The following is a 12,559-nucleotide window of genomic DNA, read 5'->3' as shown; positions in this document are numbered from 1 at the left end:
CCTCACTCTGTGAGAGAACATCCCCAAGGGGGCGCCCTAACCTGGGGCGATGCAGCTGCTCACCGGGAACGGAACCCCAACCTTTGGTGAGGTAGTAGTTATCAACGGGGGGGGGGGGGGGTGGGCTCCAACCTCGTGTGAGAGACCGCTTCCTCTCGGATGCGATCCCAGTCTCGGGTGCAGTAACGCGTCTGGAACGACACGGCCAGGCGGTCTGCGCTGTGCGAGGGCCCTTGTTTTCATGCGGTCACCAGAGGACGCTTCATCGACGCGAATGCACTGCTGTGGAGTGTTACCCTGGAAACTACAGGATTACTGCCATAAGCTCCTTTCCGTCGGTTTTGCTCGGGAATAATGCATTTGTGCCACGCAGGCGGGCCGGGGTCGATGCTGAGTCAGACGCCGCCGTGTGCGCCGCTGTAATGATTGTGTACATGCGACTCGTGCATTCAAGCCGCCGGGACTGGGGGTATTTGCTCAGTCACGTGTCAGCAGAGCGGCACTTGGCTGTCGTCGCGGGCCCGTGATCGCGCCCAATCTCGGGCTGACCACGTCGTGCAGCCAGTTTGTGTCGTAACATAAGTTACGTTCTCGTCGCGTGTGGTGCTGTCCATCGGCATATGGCGCCGATGCCGCCTGGCTCGTTGCCGACGTCACTCTGGGTTTTCGGAGGCCATCGATCAGTTCGGGCGCTGTCGCGCGCTGTGCCCTGGCATCGCATGGGCCGCGTGAAACACGCAGCGATGCCATTAACGTTGCTTTGAACTCGGAAAATAAGTTAGGCGCAATGCCAGGCGCCGGTCGATTTCTGGAGGACGTAGGAATACAAACATTACCACAGACGTTCTGAAGGCTTGTGATTGTCAAATCGTCTCAGTGATTGAGTTTATGTTGACGCTACGCAAATGATTAGTAAAGTTCATTATGTATATATATAATGTTCAAATATTCAGCGAATGCGTATTCATTTGAGGCACCCGTATCGTAAACCAGTTGAATGTGCCGGACTAAGATGTGTTTTTTGTCATTACGTTGTGATATCAGTATCCGTCCGGTACCGTGGAGAAGGACCTTCTTTCGCGCTGCTTATGCCGAGACAAATGTGATGGGAACTTTCAAGAGTGTTGCGTGCGTTCTGGAACGAAACGATAGCTGGCTATGATGTTGCTAAATGTCAGTTTTATATTCCGTTTGCATTGCAGCACGCATTTCCCGCATTGTCGTCATAGGTGGCTAGATTTCAAACTGCATTTATGCACATATTCACTTTGCATCTCTAAATAATCATAACCCTTGAAAGGTGCATTTTCAGTTTTGTATATACTTATCAGATCACACACTACGATCACGTAGATCCAACGTGACTTCGCATCGCTAGCCTTTAATTGTCTTCGAGATCGTGCGCTTCTTCATCGCTTTGACGCCGACTTCGGAACATAACGGTCTCAACGGTGTGAGCGAATGTGATTCGGTTCACCAAGAAACACGCACGTGTCGTGTTGAGCCAGCTCGCCGCGGGCGGCGTGCGCCATGCACCAGCCCGACCTCTGGCCCTCCGCCGGCAGCGCTACGTTGCTGGGCTTCATCTGCGAGCTGGTGGAGACTTCGGCCGTGGTGCAGCAGCACATGCTGCAGTGCCGCGGCTTCCTGGTCATCTCGCACCTGCTGCAGCGCACCAACCGCGAGCACATGAACGACCAGGTGCTCAGCGTGTTCCTGCAGCTCTCCAAGTACCTGGTCACCTGTCCCGGCACCAACACCGAGCTGCTGCTCAAGCAGGTGGGCGCCGGCGCCGCCGACCGGCCCGGCTCGTGACGTGGGAGGCGAACGGTTAGCACGCGCTGTGGTCAGCCGGTGGCGTGTTGCTGTGTTGTGTGGTCTTCCAGGCTTCGTGGTTTTCTCGGCTTCCCGACAGCGATGGTGGGCAGGTTTGTTTCAGTGCTACGCCCTTTGGATTGGCCTAGGTAGCGATGCACTCCCAGTGTTGTGCCGAAGTAGGGTAGCATTGTCAGTTATGTACTTGTCCACCCTCATTGCCGTTTACCCTCTCCACCACTCTCATGCTCTCCCCGCCAGCGCGACAACCCGCCCGCGCTCCTGTGCGGCTGGCGCGGTGTGCGTGCCGCGTGTGTTCCGCTCCGTCGCGCCTCACCCCAGTCCCGCGTGCCGCCGCCAGCTGCTGGACCACGTGCTGTTCAACCCGGCGCTGTGGGTGTACGCGCCGGTGGGCGTGCAGACCCGGCTGTACGGCTACCTGGCGTCCGACTTCCTCTGCGACACGCACATCTACAACAGCGTACGGCGCGTGTCCACCGTACTGCAGACGCTGCACACGCTCAAGTACTACTACTGGGTGGTCAACCCGCGCGACAAGAGCGGCGTCACGCCCAAGGCCGTCGGTGAGAGACGCGGCAGGGGAGGGGCGTGGTCACCATCCGCCCTGGACGGCCCTGGCTGGGGGTTGGCAGGTGCCGCCGCCGGGCGGGACAGGTGCTCGGGTCGTCACCGGCGCGGCGAGCTCGTGTTGTTCAGCGCGTGGAGCAGAGCTCGGGGGGGGGGGGGGGTTGCGTCATTAATTGGCGCAGGGATCAGTATTGAAGTGATGGTGCCATCGCCGTCAGAGGTACGCTGTGTTGTGCCATGAATCGAGACGGCCGCTTGTGAAAGCGTTCAGCTGGCCTAAACGGCCGTCGATCATATTTAGGAGCGGCCCGGCCAGCCCGGATCCTGTGCTCCGCTGTGCGCGTGTGCCGGCGGACCCGGGTCACGTGAGCCGGGCTGCCGTGCTGGCCAGCGGTCTCCTGCGCCCGCGCCGGCAGCAGGTCACTGTCGTGCGACGGACGCTGACGGGCCGCGCTCTCGCCGCCAGACGGGCCGCGCCCCCTCCAAGAAGGACGTGCTGCTGATCCGCTCGCACATTCTGCTGTTCCTGCGGCAGCTGATCCTCATCGGCAACGGCGTCAAGGAGGACGAGCTGCAGAGCATCCTCAACTACCTCAGCACCATACACGAGGTGCGCTGTAAGCTGAGACGGCGTCACCGGACGCAGGCGCAGACGCAGGGACGGGAGGCCTCTCCGGCTCCGGCTGGTCCGACACCGCCAGCGGCTGAGGTCGCGGCCGGAGAGATCGGACTGGGCGGTGGTGAGCCCGGCGCGGCCGCTGGCGGCCTGTGCCTGCTTGACTCCATCCGGGTGGAAGTTATGTCTCTGAACTGCAGGTGATGCGTGAACAGGTGTCGAGTTCCACTGTTCGCAGCGCCGAATTTATGCATGTGAGCACGGGCCTGGGACTGCCCCCGTCGACGTGGCCCACAATGACCTTGCCTTGCCCGGTGGCATCCGTCCCGTAACGACTGACCACGACCGTCCCGCCGCCGCCGCCGCCGCCAGGACGAGAACCTGGAGGACGTGCTGCACACGCTGATTGGCCTGATGGCCGACCACCCCGCCTCCATGGTGCCCGCCTTCGACCTCAAGCTGGGCATCCAGTCGGTGCTGAAGCTGCTCGGCGCCCAGTCGCAGACCATCCGGCTGCTGGCGCTCAAGCTGATGGGCTTCTTCCTCTGTCGAAGCACACACAAGTGAGTGGTGACAGGCACGGCTGGCGGCGCAGCGCGGAGGGCGGCGTCAGAGAGAGAGCGGTGCGGCCCTTGTGATCGGGTGCTGGTCAGGGGTTGGCTCGGGGATTTCGTCCCAGATTTCCGTTCCAAGGCGACCTCCGCAAAAGGCGAAAACGTGTTATGACATCGTAGTTAATGTCATGTATCCTTTCAAACAGACCTTTATTGACAAGAAAGTGAATGGATGCCCCCAAAATTGAAGTGAAGGCGCACATTTCGGCTGAAATGAATTCAATCAAATTCAAAGAATGCGTTTTGTGCAAGTTCATTTCGTTCGCAAGCACCCGCAGCTTGAGTTATTCACTTCTTAAGGCGTGCGCTGGGTGTTGACGCGCCTCACCAGCCTCGTTGGTCGTTGCAGGCGGAAGTATGATGTGATGAACCCCCACAACCTGTACACGCTGCTGGTGGAGAAGATCCTGCTGAACGAGGAGTCTCTCACCCTGGCCACCTACAACGTGCTGTACGAGGTACGGTCTCGCCACCCGCCGCCGGAGTCGGCGCCCGTGTGACGCGGACGAGGCGGGCTGCGCTTGAATGAGTTCTGATGTGTGGTGCGCCAGGCGCCGATGCGTCGCGCGCCTGCTGCAGCGCTGCGTCGGGAGGGAGCCGGCGGAAGCCGGATACGTATGTCGGCGCCACTGCCTGGCTCCGCAGCAGGTGTCGCCATGGCACCCACCCGCCGTATATGACGGCAGCTGCCAGCGCGACTTTACATGGGACCTGGAGCTATGAACCGGCGGATTCTGACTGAGCAGAGCATGGCCCCGGGCATGCCGTGCGTGTGATGTGACGCGCCGCGTCCGCCGGCAGATCCTGACGGAGCAGATGACCCAGGGTATCCTGTACGTGCGGCACGCGGAGCCGGAAGTCAGCCACCGCCTGGAGAACCCCAGTACGTCCGCCCGACCCGAGCCGGACGGCCGGGGCGGGTCCCGACGTCCGGGCCCAGTGAGGCGTGTGCAGCACGCGTGTGTGCCAGCTCTGACGGCACCTCACACCGTCCGCGTGTCCCGCGGGTCCGCAGCACTTCCAGCAGCTGGTCGGTGTGCGTCTCTGAAAGCCAGCTGTTTGGCGCACCGCCCGGTCCGGCTTCCTTTGCGACCAGACTGATGCTGCGCTGGGGGTTTGGGCGCTAGGTTAGCGTGAACAAGCTGAGGTGGTCCGGTGACCCGAGTCGGACGGGACCCCGGACCGCGACCTCCGCCGCGGTGACCTGATGACCCGACGTCCTGGGGTCGTCCGCAGTGATCCTGAAGGTGGTGGCCAGCCTGATCCGCCAGTCCAAGACCTCGGACGGCCTGATGGAGGTGAAGAAAGCTGTTCCTCACCGACACCACGCTCCTCTGCCAGGCCAACAAGGAGAACCCGGCGCACCGTGCTGCAGATGAGCGTCTGGCAGGTCAGGCGATGCCGGCCGGCCGCCGCCGCCGTCGGGCCGAATGGAGGGCCGTGAAGAAGCTGCTTCCCGAAATGGCACATGCCATCTGCTAAAGCGTCGCCTGCATTGTTTGCGAGACGTGCATTGTCCGGCACCGCTCGCGGTGTGGGCTGCTCCATTCATGTGCCGCGGCACCCTTTCAGATGTCGCGAAAGTCATGGTGATGTCAGAGAATGGCGCCAAATGCCAGGCCAGTTGCGATGCGAGTGAGCGAGAAATGACCCGTGACCTCTGGCCTCTCAGGCCCGCCCCGTTGAACAAAGCTCCGCTCCCCTCCCCTCCCTCCACCCCCACCACTGCCGGCCGTACGGCTCCGAGCTCGGAGATTGACGTGATTGCGTTCAACGGCGGGGCGCCGAGTGCCGTCGGCCAGCCGTCGGCCGCGACGCCGGTCTGGAGACGAGGTCGGCCCGGCTGACCGCCGTCCGCGGCTGTGCCGGCAGGAGTGGCTGATCGCCATGGCCTACATCCACCCGCGCTCGGCCGAGGAGCAGCGCGTCTCCGAGATGGTGTTCAACCTGTTCCGCATGCTGCTGCACCACGCTATCAAGGCCGAGTACGGCGGCTGGCGCGTCTGGGTGGACACGCTCGCTATCGTCCACTCCAAGGTGAGCTCAGGGCGGCCGCTCGCGGGGTGGAGGAGTCCAGGTGGCGATGGGGTGCTGCTTTGGGAGACGGCACGGTTTGTCAGGAGACAACAATGGATGGGTCACGGCTCAAACGCGTTCCTGGGGTTTCTTCCTCAAGTAAGCGGCATTCATTTCCTGCACTCGGTAAGGTTCTTGCCGTTCACCAAACCCAACGTTGTAGACATTGGGCCGTCCAGCCGCACCAGCGATTTCTCGCGCCCCCCAGCACACAGCGCTTTCCGAGGGTGTGACCCGCCGCGATGGTTGCAGGTGTCGTACGAGGACTTCAAGCTGCAGTTCGCGCAGATGTACGAGCAGTACGAGCGGCGGCGAGCGGACAACATCACCGACCCGGCGCTGCGGCAGCAGCGGCCCATCAGCACCATCAGCGGCTGGGACAAGCCGGTGCAGGGTGCTGAGGCAGCCGTCGAGCCAGCCGGCCAGGCGCCGGCGCCGGCGGCCGGCGACGCGCCGGCGGACGGCGCGGGGGCGGACGGCGCGGGGGCGGTGGCAGAGGCGCCGCCGCCGCCACCGCCACCGCCACCGCCGCCGGAGACGGACGTGCCGGCGCAGCCGGCGGCGGAGGGCGCCGCCGGTGACGTGGAGGGGTGTTGTGGACAGTGTGGACGGTGCGGTAGAGGCTGTGGACGGCGCGAGAGAGGCTGTTGACGGTGATTCGCCGGCTGTGGACGATGCTGGGACTGCGGGGAGCGTCACGGAGGCAGCGGTCGCTGAGCCAGCGGCCGGCGCGGATGAGGAGCCGGGTCCGGCGGAGACCAGCCGCAGCTGCGGGGACGGTGCTGAGCAGCCGGACGCGGCCGACCCGGAGCCGGGCGGCGCCGGGCCGACCGACGCGCCCGCTGAGCCCGCCGACCGCGAGAGGGCGCCGATGCCGGCCGCTGAGCCGCCGGCGGAGGGCGGCGGCAAGGCGTCCGTCGTCGAGCCAGAGCCGGCCGCTGAGGAGGGCGAGAAAGAGGCAGAGACCCCGGAGCCTGAGAGCGAGCGCGAGGCGGGGAAGAACGGTGATAGCTGCGAGGAGCGCGTCGAGATATACGTGGTGTCGAAAGAAGAGAAGGTGGAGGCTACGGAAAACGGTCATCATCACGAGCCGGTCGTTGACGAAGTGGATGATGAACCAAGGGAGAGTAACGGAGGAGGTACGAAGAAGCAGAGCAGTGATGCGGTCATTGAGTCGCCGAAGAGCCCGTCGAAGACAGACGCCGGCTCTCCTGTAGCGCTCAACGGAGAAATGCCGTCCAAAGAGGTCGGGGACGTCAGGGAAGACGACAAGGTGCACGAAGACGCTAAGGCCGATCCTGGAAGTCCCGCGGACCACAAGGAGACCAGCTCCCACGAAACACAAGGGAAGACAGCGACGCTCGCGAGGACCCCAAGGAGGACGCGGACGCCCACGAGGACGCCAGCTCGCGCAAGAGCGGCGAGGGTATGGAGGACGCCGGCGGGGCGGCGGCGGCGGACGAGGCGAGCGACCCGGCCGGCAACGGCCGCGACGCGGCGGCGGACGCGCCGGCCGGCGTGCCCGACAGCGTCGAGGTGCCCGAGCTGAGCAGCCAGCCGGAGGAGGCGTGCGTCAAGAAGTGGAACGCCCAGGTGAAGCCGGGCGTGGCGCGCAGCGTCTCTCAGAGCAGCGGCAAGAGCGAGCGGCTCTCGCGACCAGGTGAGCTCCGCCGGTGGCTCCGGCCCGGTGACGGCGGCTTGTCCCGCCCTGGGCGGCTCGCTTCGCTAGCTCCGCCGGGCTCGTGGTTGACGGTTGCGGTGTCGTGGCTAGGGGTGGAGTTTCGCATCTCTGTGAGTGTTCCTTTCCCCTCCACGGTGGTGTTGGAAGCCCGTTTGAAACTCAACAAGTCAAAAAGTACTTATTAGTTTCGACAACGCAAGAAATACTTCATTTTGTTGAGATAAAGACTAACAAGGCACTGAGTACTGGCTTGTTAATGCAGACTTGACTTCCGTTGGTTGTATGAAACTCCGCCTCCCGTTAGTGAAGTCCATGTACTGCGTGACTGGATCGTGACCTGTGTTTTGCAGTTTGTTCCGCGTGCTTTGGCGGGCGTAACGGTCAATGGCTCGCAAGCGAACTTGCGTTGGCGAGGACCCTTTCAGCGTTATTGGCTTGGTCCGCCATCGAGCGGCTATTGGATAAGCTCACGGCTCGTAACGTCGGTTTCGGGAGCGGCTCGGGCCGAGTGACGTGCTATCGAGTGATGAGTATTTATAGTCGGCTGCCTGGCCCCTGTCGTGTTCGTACTGCCTACTGAAATCACCATTTCCGGAGCGCGCCGATGCTACCCCTCCAGCCGAAGGCCATAGCCATACCCTTCGCTGACGGCTGAATCGATATGAAGCGAGGCAATGTAATGCGTGATGGCGCGAACACGTAATGGGAGCAGGGTTGCATAGGCGGCGACGAGAAAGCGTTGTCGGCGGTGACGACCACGGACGCCGGCCGGCTGGCGCTGTCGGCAGGCTCCGGCGGCAAGGGCCCGTCACGTGCCATGTTCTCGCCGGGGCCTTCGCGGCCGCCGTTCCGCATCCCCGAGTTTCGCTGGAGCTACATCCACCAGCGGCTGCTGTCGGACGTGCTGCTCTCGCTGGAGAACGACATCCAGCAGTGGCGACAGTGAGTGGTCGCGCCCGCGCGCCGGACGGAGACGGGGAAGGGGGGGGGGGGGGGGCGACCGTGCCCCGCTCGCCGCCCGGTACCGGGCCACTTTATGTGACGGCTTTGTAGAGGGGTGTAGTGTCGATGGACAGCTTACCAATGTTTGGTCTTCACGTAGAGGTAGATGTCAAACGAGTATATTACTTGGCGCGGAGTGAAGCGTAACTTCGTGTGCGTTAGCTCGACGCATGCGTACTGGTTTTGTATCAGTTAAGTGCGCAAAGTAATGACAAAATACCGTTTCCAGGAGCATGAGAGGCTCACCTGCTGTAAGCGGCGTACGTTCTCACTAACGGTCCACCTACGCGAAGCTTTTCTGTTTGTGTCCCAATGCTCGTTCTTGGCCGGCAGGACATTCCAACAAGAGCATCCTGGACTTCGTCAACAACAGCGACAACGCCATTTTCGTCATCAACACGGTGCACCTGATCTCCCAGCTGGCGGGACAACCTAGTGATCGCGTGTGGCGGTCTGCTGCCGCTGCTGGCCGCCGCCACCAGTCCGAACGTGAGGCGCGGCGAGGGCGCTCAGCGGCCGGGGCCAGCACCTCGTAGGGACGACCCTGGGTGGCGGGACCGCTGGACGTCCCTGACATGGGGCGTCCCTGAGGGAGGTGTCCCTCGGCGAGTGGCTGAGACCAGTCGTTCCCACATGGGAGGGTCCTATTTCGATACCGGGCGGCGCGGCAGCCCCGAGGCGGTAACCGGGCGATGGTATTTGCTGGGCTTCACACGCGGATGTACCACCGCGTGCGCTGTGTTCTCATTTCTGCCGCTGACGTCATCATCGTCCGCACCGCAGTGAACAATCTCATGGCCAGACGGCATGACCTCCGCGACCCAGGGCCGCCTGTTGAGCTCTGCTGACCTGGGACATTGCTACGGGCGCTACAGGCCGATTTGTACGCGCCTCTGGCCTGCGCTGTGCGTCTGTAGAGTCATGCTACCCTCTCCATAGCCACGCCGCCCTCTCCAGAGCCACGCCGCCCTCTCCAGAGCCACGCCGCTCTCTCCAGAGCCACGCTGCCCTCTCCAGAGCCACGCCACCCTCTTCAGAGCCACGCCGCCCTCTCCAGAACCACGCCCGCCCTCTCCATACCACGCCGCCCTCTCCAAAGCCATGCTACCTTCTCCAGAGCCACGCCGCCCTCTCCAAAGCCATGCTACCTTCTCCAGAGCCGCGCCGCCCTCTCCAGAGCCACGCTACCCTCTAGAGCCACGCCGCTCTCTCCAGGGCCACGCTACCCTCTCCAGAGCCACGCCGCCCTCTCGATAGCCACGCCGCCCTCTCCAGAGCCACGCCGCTCTCTCCAGAGCCACGCTAACCTCTCCAGAGCCGCGCCGCCCTCTCCAGAGCCGCGCCGCCCTCTGCAGGGCCACGCCGCCCCTCTCCAGAGCCACACCGCCCTCTTCAAAGTCATGCTACTCTCTCCATAGCCACGCCGCCCTCTCCAGCGCCATACTACCCTCTCCAAAGTCATGCTGACCTCCCCAGAGCCACGCCGACCTCTCCAGATCCAAAGTGACCTCTCCAGACCTCTCGACTGCGGCTTTGCTGACCTCCGTCTCTGTCGTGGCCACAGAGCGAGCTGGACGTGCTGGAGCCGACGCAGGGCATGTCGGTGGACGTGGCTGTCGGCTTCCTGCACCGGCTGGTGGGGCTGGCCGACGCGCTCGTGTTCGCCAGCTGCATCTCGTTCGCCGAGCTCGAGGTGGAGAAGAACATGTCGAGCGGCGGCATCCTGCGTCAGTGTCTGCGGCTGGTGAGCGCTCGCGGCCCGGCTCTGGCCAGGCGGCGCCGGCCGGCGAAGGAGCGTCCGGAGGCGCAGACTGCTTGGTCGGGGGGGGGGGGGGGGGGAGAGAGCAGATCGTCTGAGCGGCCGTTGAAGGCGAAGTAGAGGTGTCAGTGATGTTTGCTTCGCATTTGGTTTGGGACATTTTTCAGTGTGCCTGTCAAAAACTGTTACCTCGATGTTTGTCCGCGTTGTCTGTCACTGTGTTTCATCAAAGCCGATGTTATCAGTATAACAGTTTAATGAGATTGGATAAGTTAACTATCTGTCCGCTTCCCTTCCTCCCCCATTTTCCTATTTCTTTTATTCCTCTTAGACCACGTTTAAAGGGCATCCGCTTTGATGTCACGCGACGAAAAGACTCGTTTGATATGTGCATCTGTGCACCCTTAAGACTGTCCTTTAAATCCTGGAAGTCCGCCTGTTGTGTTGCATGAAACGGTCTATGCAGCTTTGCATTGTATAGTGGTACAGGGGGCTACATTCGGTAATTGAAGAGATGCCTTGTTGCTCTCGGATGACAATTCAGAACAAGCCACATCGATTCTGGAATAGGTGGAGCTAGTGCAGTAAAGCGGAGTGGAACATATCGACCTTTGCTGTACGTAACTAGAACAGTTTGGACGACAAAAGTGCGTTCGGCGGGAGGCCAACCCCAAACCCCGCCGGTGGGTGGCGCGTGTGTCAGTCCGCGGCGGCCCTGACCGGCCTACTCTCCGGCGCAGGTGTGTACGGCAGCCGTGCGCAACTGTCTCGAGTGCAAGGAGCGCGAGCGGCTCATGCGCCACCCGGACGTCAAGCCCAACCGCACCATCCAGCTGCTTATCACCGGGCTCAAGAACGTGCCCATCCTCGCCACGGTGAGCGCCGGTCCGCTGGTCCGCCGGTTTACAGGCCCCGCCGCCGGTCCGCCGGTCCCGCCACCGGAGCGGTCTGGTTGGAGGGTTACTGCCGAGCGCGGTCTCGGTGATGAGGTGTGATGTGACCTGATGTCATGTCATGTCGTGTGTTATGATGAGGTGTGATGCTCTGAGGGACCTAGGTGTCTATTGCGAAGGGCTGAGGACTGTGTTCGGTGTTGAGCCCTCAGCTTGGCGATAGATGACCTCACGCGTCTTGATGTCGCAACGGCCGAAAGCTAGCGAGGATGGCGAGACGCATGGGAGCCAGACAATCCCGTCATCCGTTCTCACGGCAGGAGGACTGGGCCTTGGTGGTGCCCCTGTTAGAACGCACGGAAGGGTTTCACGTGTGGCCGTGCCCTGCGCCCTGCCTGAAGTCGAAGACCCATGCTCGGCAGCGATGCCCGTCCCTGACCTTGGGAGGGTGTCGGACCTGACCGTTCACTGTCCCCCCCCCCCCTCAGACCGGAGACCCGGACTCGGTGGTGACGCCCGTCCGGGACCCGGAGAAGCTGCTGCAGGAGATGGACGTCAACCGGCTGCGCGCCATCGTCTACAGAGATGTGGTGAGCAGGCCGGCGGACCGAGGGGAAAGGCCCATCACCCAGCGCGCCTCGCAGAACCCCGACTGGAACGCGAGCCATATCGCAGGTGCTCGACTGACGCGTACTCCAGGCAGTGTGTGGCATCGTAGTCAACTCTAAATTGGAAGCCCGGGCGCATGTGTGTAGCATAGGTCTAGAGAGAACTGGGTGTCAAAATTGCTCCATTGCATGATGAAATTTAAAAGCCGCCTGCCTGGATCTGCGTCAGCAGTGATGGTGTGACATGTGCAGCATCCAGCAGTAGGATGATCGCGGCCTCTTTCGGACCGGCAGGAGGAGACGAAGCAGGCGCAGTTCCTGTCGCTGGCCGGCATCTCTACTTCATCTCGGTGCTGATGGGTGTCCAAGTACCGCGACATCCTGGAGCCGTCCAACATGGTGGCCGTCCGAGGCGCGTCCGGTCAGTCGACTCCCATGAGCCGTCGGACATGTCTGGGGAGGCTACGGGAGTGCTGGGTCTCACCCGGGAGAGTCCAGCAGCTCGCCTCCGCCAGGGCGACTGCCAGGGCCTGATCCCTCCGCAGACAGGGTGCCAACTGACTGACCCAGCCAGGGAGACAACCAGGTTACGGACTGCCTCACCCGGGACTGGCCTTCAGACCTCTGGTTAGGTTCACGGGCGGACCGCCAGGTCACTGACCCTCTCCCCGACTGATCGCCAGGTCGCTGACCCTCTCTCCTGACAGACCAACAGGTCACTGACCCTTCCCCCCGACAGGTCAACAGGTCACTGACCCTTCCCCCCGACAGATCACCAGGTCACTGACCCTCTCCCCCGACTGATCAACAGGTCACTGACCCTCCCCCCGACAGATCACCAGGTCACTGACCCTCTCCCCCGACAGATCAACAGGTCACTGACCCTCCCCCCGACAGATCACCAGGT

The 12,559-nt window shown here is 62.6% G+C and overlaps 1 protein-coding gene across 1 annotated transcript in view; it reads left to right on the top strand.

Annotated features, from left to right (window-relative positions):
* The window catches only part of LOC119108025 (neurobeachin-like), a 42,228-nt gene extending 29,885 nt beyond the window's left edge, over positions 1–12,343 (top strand). Inside the window, 22 exon segments of the mRNA XM_037231608.1 lie at positions 1,566–1,779; positions 2,177–2,399; positions 2,870–2,889; positions 2,891–3,013; positions 3,392–3,582; positions 3,983–4,091; positions 4,435–4,516; positions 4,870–4,937; positions 4,939–4,989; positions 4,991–5,023; positions 5,506–5,670; positions 5,962–6,096; positions 6,608–6,848; positions 7,031–7,369; positions 8,179–8,332; positions 8,727–8,817; positions 8,819–8,881; positions 9,957–10,136; positions 10,892–11,026; positions 11,533–11,634; positions 11,947–12,073; positions 12,336–12,343. Of these exon segments, the coding sequence (XP_037087503.1) occupies positions 1,566–1,779; positions 2,177–2,399; positions 2,870–2,889; positions 2,891–3,013; positions 3,392–3,582; positions 3,983–4,091; positions 4,435–4,516; positions 4,870–4,937; positions 4,939–4,989; positions 4,991–5,023; positions 5,506–5,670; positions 5,962–6,096; positions 6,608–6,848; positions 7,031–7,369; positions 8,179–8,332; positions 8,727–8,817; positions 8,819–8,881; positions 9,957–10,136; positions 10,892–11,026; positions 11,533–11,634; positions 11,947–12,073; positions 12,336–12,343 (2,854 nt within the window).
* The last annotated feature ends 216 nt before the right edge of the window (positions 12,344–12,559 follow it).

This window comes from Pollicipes pollicipes, unplaced genomic scaffold, assembly GCF_011947565.3.
Source record: "Pollicipes pollicipes isolate AB1234 unplaced genomic scaffold, Ppol_2.1 Scaffold_6686;HRSCAF=7923_pilon_pilon_pilon, whole genome shotgun sequence".
Lineage (NCBI taxonomy): Eukaryota > Metazoa > Arthropoda > Thecostraca > Pollicipedomorpha > Pollicipedidae > Pollicipes > Pollicipes pollicipes.
This window is presented reverse-complemented; position numbering and strand designations above follow the sequence as displayed.